At 39.2% G+C, this 7,241-nt stretch overlaps 1 protein-coding gene across 1 annotated transcript; it reads left to right on the top strand.

The window, feature by feature from the left end:
- The first annotated feature begins 283 nt into the window (after window positions 1–283).
- On the top strand, window positions 284–6,817 carry LOC139475995 (uncharacterized). The gene is made up of 7 exons (XM_071259218.1): window positions 284–302; window positions 3,047–3,472; window positions 4,412–4,753; window positions 4,849–4,884; window positions 5,730–5,774; window positions 6,323–6,413; window positions 6,529–6,817. The coding sequence occupies exons 1-7, from the start codon at window positions 284–286 to the stop codon at window positions 6,740–6,742; spliced, it is 1,173 nt and encodes a 390-aa protein (XP_071115319.1). The 3' UTR covers window positions 6,743–6,817.
- The last annotated feature ends 424 nt before the right edge of the window (window positions 6,818–7,241 follow it).

The raw sequence follows: 7,241 nt of genomic DNA, 5'->3' as shown, positions 1-7,241 counted from the left end.
ATAGTTAATTAAAGTGAAAGAGATATTAGTTGTACTGTAGTGTTATAGAAATACAAGGTGTAAAGGTTATTGATGCAAAAACATGAGGAGAAAAAAATATAATTGTGTAAAAACACATTTCTGCAGACAGACCCATTTTCAAACAGGCAAACTATCACAGGTCACAGGAAATAAGTCACTTGACTCGTTTACCCGAGAGTTGATATGAGGAAATGTTTTGAAGCCACAGCACGCGTGTGCAGCCATGGGCGACGTGAGGGTGTCTGGAACAATACTGGTATTAATGGTATCCTATTGTTCTCGTAAGTAGATTGATAAGCACATATAACAATTTGTCCTGTTCATCACATTACGTATTGTTTGATAATGATAATGGATAGTGTGTCCGTCGCTAAAGTTTCTCCTTCCCACCTAATGCTTGACTCAAATGAAATTTACTGACAAACGTATTTTAGTCGTTGTTAAGCAGGCGACCATTTATCAAACATGGATAACCCTAATCATGAATTTGAAAACTATTTTTCCATGACATTTTTTAATCTTGCAATCTGACTTGTCCTCCAGGGATGTAGAACTGGGAGATAAACCTCGTGTTTTCAATGTAAAGGTTTCACACGTAGATTAGATATGTTCAGCGTGTGGTTTCGAATCAAACAAAAGAAAATCGAATCAAAGTTCAAAACCTGTAATGATAACACCGTTGGTTTCCATTCTGTTACGACACAAGAAGGAATGTTCAGGTATCGGTTGATATTTTGTGCAGGTTGCGATGGCGAATTTGGGATTACTGAAGATCGGTTATAATCAAAATCTATATTCGCTTCATGTACCCAAAGCTAAACCTTCCCCATAATACTTGAAACACTTCATTGAGACGCAAAAACATCATCTAGGCCGATTTCCTGTTAGCATTATTCAATTTAATTCACTTCAATTCAATGGTATTTTTTATGAAAGGCCATTGACCCATATACAAGTGAGTTACATAATAGACATACAGTTACTTTACCAAATATTGTAGTATACGGACTATCAAGACAACAACAACTGACGTAACACAAAAGCATGGTGAATGTATAAAGATACTTGTAGTTGATCGCTATACCTTTTGCTTAACAGCAGACATACATTCAGGGTTATTAGTAGATATACATGAAAATAACCAGGCGGGTAGATATTTCATTCTTTTTTTTGTTACATATCTTCCTCTATTTTCTTTTTAATCACTCAGACCAAGCCTAAAGCGTATAAATGTATTGCGTTGGTGTTTGCATCTAAAATTTGAAAGATACGACTCTGGTTCAGGGAGAGACTTAATATTACGATATGTGTCGTATCTCGAACTTCCTGAAAGTGTAGAATGCCAATCCTGTCTGAACATATTTACAGCACGAGTACGAAATGGTTGTAAAAACATATTCATGTCACAAATAATTTGCGAGATCCATATAAACCCAAAGCCATAACTAATAAGAGTTAAGCGTATACGGGAAGCCCATGTGTTCTTCCAAATATTATCAAGATATACCAGCATATTATAGGCTTTCTTTGGCAAACGATGTTCAGGTATACATATTTACTTCAGCCAATAGCGTAGGTATCGAGTATAAGATGTTATATACAGTGGGACCTCCCACATTCACCATAAACCATATTACTGGGAGTTGACATGCCCACATTAAGAAATCTTTTGTGAACCTTTTCGATAGAATAAAACTCTCGACAGCTCCCTCATTCTTCGCCATACAATAAGATCGGATGTATTTGACAATCAAACAGGTTAAAGAAAATGTGAGGTCTAACAAGGCCAAGTTTATACACAACAGACTGCAATTGAAGGCAGCTTTCTTTGCTCTTGTTGATACATTTAACAATGATTTACTTAAGTTTAATGTACTTGTGAATAATACTCACGCCGCTTTCAGCAATATTCCAGCAATATCACGGCGGGGGACACCATGTTTCAATGAAACAATCCATGCCACTGGTAATTACATGGTGATACGGTTTTGAGGTCAACTGTATTTGTTATAAACCTGTAGTGTTTGGAATATACTCTCTCTATATCGCTGTATTGCTCTGGTATGGTGAGTCAAATCTTTCCCTCAGCCGAAAGAATTAACTTATTTCTTAAATTTCCGCCGTCCATCTGTATTTCGCGCTTCTTGAAAAAAAGTATCAAGTTTTACATTCAAAGGTGTTTAGAAACACGGTCGTATACAAAAATGCGTTCTTCAAGTGAACTGGAAGCAACAATATGCTATTTATATCTCTGTGTTGCATATAGGATTAGATTCCACAATAGGTCTCATATAAAGCGGGGAGCTGTTTTGATGTTTGAGAAAATACATGGAATGAAAATCTGCGACAATGGCAAATAATGTCGGACTTTATTGTATAAATGCGTTTCAAATATTAAATCTGCTTATATCGTGTTTTATGCAGCATTTATAATTTGAAAAAGGTCATTAGTAAAAGTGTCTTTTAATTACAATATGACTTTATGTACAGGATTCCGTATCTAAAAATAGACGCCCTCATGCATATTCATGACCTCCTTCGGGCTCGCGTGTGGAGATGGTCATGAATATGCATGAGGGCGACTATTGTTAGATACGGACTCCTGTGCTTTATGTGACGGTTGCTTTCTTATCTGCAAGTGTTTTTCCTCTTGGACCCTTTTCCAATATTTCAGTTTTTCGAGTTTTCAGTTTGCTCTCAATGGTCGACCAGACTATGTTTAAATGTTGTCAAATATTTGGTGTACATCGTCAAAGCCTCGAAACTGTATGTTAGTCCTTTGGTTTTACATTGTACGTTTTGACCACCTTGAATAGGTAATCTGGAACCTCTTTTTTTCTTCTGTTTCTTTTCCCTCCGGATGCCATCCGGGAAACCTGCGTGACTCTCTTCTTGCCAATGCGACGTTGAATATATACTCACTCTTCTCACTGACATTGTCCTGAACTTCCCTGTTCCTGAATTCAAAATACAAATCAATAATCTTTGTGAAATAAGCTCATGCACTTTTTCTGTTATACTTCAGGTTCCATCATTTGTGACAAAGAGGATGTGGCAGAAATAGAAGGGGGCGTTATTAGCGTTTGTTACAATCAGGGGAGTAAAGAGATCAAGTGTCCCAGAAATGAATCAGTGTTGGTCAAAGGCTTCATGCAAAGAGCTCATGTAAGTAAGGACGGTGGCGACAGGAGTACAGTATACAGATCTTGTGTAGAAAAATTCAATGATGAATATTATGACGTTGGGGAATGTTTGTTAAACGCATCGGATGTGCATCAGAAGAGGTCTTATCAGGCCGCGACCACGGAGGTTCTGGAGGAGTGTAGTCAAAAGAGGTACTGTATCCTGGAGAGTGACACGAGTTCCTCTATCCATGGTCTGAAGGACCTCCCAGTGGGAGAGAGAAAGAAGCGCCCGTCACATCTGGTGGTGATGCATCAGTGTGTTAAAGGTAAATTACAGCCTGCCATTTACAGGGACATATAGTGAAGATTTCTTACTTTAAGCGAGACTATGTTCCACGTGTGTTTTAGTTTGTGCCATGTTACCACTGAAACAACGTCTTTGTACACTAGTTTTCAAGATATGCTCATTACATAGATTGGCTCACATACTACAATAGTGGAATCTGAATGTCACGAAGCAAACGTACCGAAACTGCCAGCTGACCAGACTATTCTAACCATTCAAGTCTCTATGTTGCTCTCTGTTTTATTCCTTTCTATAATCGCATTGTACTCTTTTTAACAAGTTGACCCAAATATCTGACACTCCAAAGTAAAGTGGTTTGTTTGTCGTTTAATGCAGCAATTAACAATATTCCAGCTGTAAGACGGTCGGCCCAATATTAAGGTCGCTTAGCTCGACAAAGGTTGCTAGGGATCTATTCTAAGTCGGAATCTCCACGTGGCAAATGTTCAAGGAACATGCTGTACTCGGGGATTTGTCACCGGCAGCTGAAAACCCTACTGCAGTTGTCTTACCATTTATCACAATGTATAAATTAATATATAAGCGTTGTATTTTTCCGAAGGAGTGTATGCATGGATATATATAATAACATATACATAGTTTCAGATGTGCGCACTTATATTCACATATGCAAATACGACTATAATAATTGATTATATACTTTCCTATATATCATGTTTAAAGCAAAGCATCATCCCTTGTTAACAAATCAAATTTATGACTCCTCATACAGTGAGTGAGTGAGTGTGGTTTTACGCCGCTTTAGCAATATTCCAGCAATATCGCGGCGGGGTACAGATTGTACCCATATCGGGAATCGAACCCGGGTCTTCAGCGTGACGAGCGAACGCTTTAACCACAAGGATACCCGACCACCCCTCCTCATGAAGAACTTATCCATCGTTATATGACTTTTCAGACCAAGTTGCGAGTGTCTTGTTGTGTGACAGCAAGACCGAAACAGGCAAGGAGGTCGACATCAGCAGCAAACGACTGAAGATGTCATCTCTGGAAACAAGCACCTGCACCTGTACAGTTAGTGGAACTGTGAGCCGCGTCACCCTGCTTGACGTCAGACTGGGCAACAGCAACATGACCACACTGTCCATCAGGGACAAGACACGTACTGTGTACACAATCCATGGTGGCGACCTGGCAGTCCACTTCATGAAGGAGATTACTATCAGCCAATCAGAGTGGAGTTTACAGGTGGATGTTATCCGAGACTATCTCCCTGACAAGATATGGATGAGACTGGAAGGTAATTTTTTAATAATGTACCTTTGATGACAAAACGTGTAATGTTATCATTACAATTAAACGTCTTCGTTAATTAATTATCTTCCTTTTCTACAGGACACAACGGCTCTGACGTTACAGTCATATGTAAGGGTATGTCCTTTGCTATTTCTACTTGGAGGAGCGGTTGGGTAGACTATTGGTTAAACCCGGGTTCGATTCCCGACATGGGTACAATGTGTGAAGCCCATTTCTGGTGTCACCCGCTGTGATATTGCTTAATGGTGGCGTAATGCCATACTCACTCACCCACTTACTATTTCCTCTTGTCAATATATGCTCGCTCACTCATTCAGCATAATTATTCACAAAATTAAGCTGACATTATTTAAAAGTTAGATTGACACCAACGAAAAAACGAAACGTTATGAGTATCAACGTACAGTGCTAAGGAAATGAAAAATAATCTATCATGTATGTATAAGGTATGGTAATTTACTTACCACGAGCTGATGGGGTTAGAGTGCAATTGTTGAATAAAATATATACTCTATGGTCTGTTTGAGAGACTAAATTTTATTTATTCCACATTTACCAAGTTATTCTTCTTCCACATCTGATTACAACAGGTGAATAGCGAAAGTGATACTTGAAGGAGGCACCTCTTTCTCAACCATAATAAATAGGGAGATTCTAATAATGATATTAGCTGTTGTAAGTTGCAAGCAGCGGAGTTGAGGTTCCTAGACCATTCAGGGCATGTTGTATTTGGAGAGGAGACAATATATTGTCAAAATATATTGTGTATGTATTACAATGTTTAATGGGCATGGTACGTTCTTTTGACATCTTATTTATTTTCTTTCGAATGAGAAAACGTCAATTGAAAAGAAAAAACATAGTTTAAAACTTGAGTTGGTCAAACTGGACGACTTTGTCCTACATTGTTATTGCATTGATCTATATGCCCCCATATCATTTTTTTAAAATTGTTTCAGAATCTGAGACTCGTGACACACATATGGCGCCACAATCTTCGTCAGGTGAAGAGTGTTTGAATTATTAAGAAAATAGTACTATTTTATTTTTCACTACATCTGTGGCAGGTGGTTAATATCTACATTTTTTACAAGTACATCATGAACGCATCTCGGAGGGGGGTGGGGAGGAGGTTGGGAGATTGATTATTACTCTGAGGCATCGTATCTCGTAATGTCACGTTGTGTCTTGTGGCAGTTCAGTAATCCACTGATGGTCGTTTTATAAAATAAATCCTCATCATTATGACTGAAGGTCAACACTGCAGCCCTACTCGATGATTCTAGTAAATGGGTTATTTTCTGTGAACTGCATCATGTTGGGGTCTTACGCGCGAAGTTGTGTCTTAAATTGTTTGTTTGTTGTTTAACGCCGAACTCAGCAATATTCTAGCTATAGACAAGCATAGTCGCCTTTTACGGCAATCATGGGTTGCTGAAAACCAATTCTACCCCGGATCTTTACGGGTCTAATCTGACCCCAGGCACCTCGACGTCAGGATATTCTGTTTTGTCCTGGATAACATATTTCCATTGTTTCCTTTTCATTGCAGGTGAACGGCACACCCAGATTCTGTTTGTGTGTGTTGGCTTTGTCACAGGGTTTGTCTCTGTTGGTTTCATCATGGCTATTTGTGTTAAAAGGTAAATAATAAGAACAAGGACTTGAACTAGTATTTGGCATAATGTAAACATCTTGTGAGACAAAACAACAAACAATATTATCCATTCGTTCTGACAGAGCATTATCGTGTTTCAGGAGATCAGGACACGCGGGCTCGACGTCTAACGGAGGCGATAAGGGCGTGGTCTACTTCTCTCAACCGGATGAGTCACGTGTCCAGCAGCCAATCGGATCACCAGAAGGAGATGCTGCTGAACCTCACTACCACATGCCGGATGACCCACGTGACCAGGGAGCAGCAGGATGCAATGATTACTACCTAGTGCCTGTTCACCGACAGACACGATAAAGCAGCCTCGCCAGCCTTGCTGAAATAGTGTCAATGCTTCTTGCTTTGTTTATTGCACTATTATTAAGGAGACAGTATTTTACAGACCATTTTGTCATCTTGTACTGTCGATATCGTTGGTGACAACACCTGACATTAACATTGATAGCGTCATCTGATGGAATGTGGAACTCCTCATCCATGTCACTTGTAACGTTTACTTTTTGATATTGTATGGTGATATCAAAGGGGTTTAACGTCGCGTTCAAGATTATGTTTACTTCAATTAAAGATATGCAGGCTTTGTTTGTTTGTTTGTTTGTTGTTCAACGCCGAACTCAGCAATATTCCAGCTGAATGACGTCGGTCTGTAAATAATCAAGTATGGACCGGATAATCAAGTGATTGATATCATGAGCATCGATCCGACCAATCTGGACCGATGACATGCATCAACAAAGTCAGCGAGCCTGACCACCCGATCCCGTTAGTCGCCTCATACGACAAGCATAGTCGCCTT

This window comes from Haliotis cracherodii, unplaced genomic scaffold (assembly GCF_022045235.1).
Source record: "Haliotis cracherodii isolate W230 unplaced genomic scaffold, xgHalCrac1.p SCAF_3, whole genome shotgun sequence".
NCBI classification, from domain to species: Eukaryota; Metazoa; Mollusca; class Gastropoda; order Lepetellida; family Haliotidae; genus Haliotis; species Haliotis cracherodii.
This window is presented reverse-complemented; position numbering and strand designations above follow the sequence as displayed.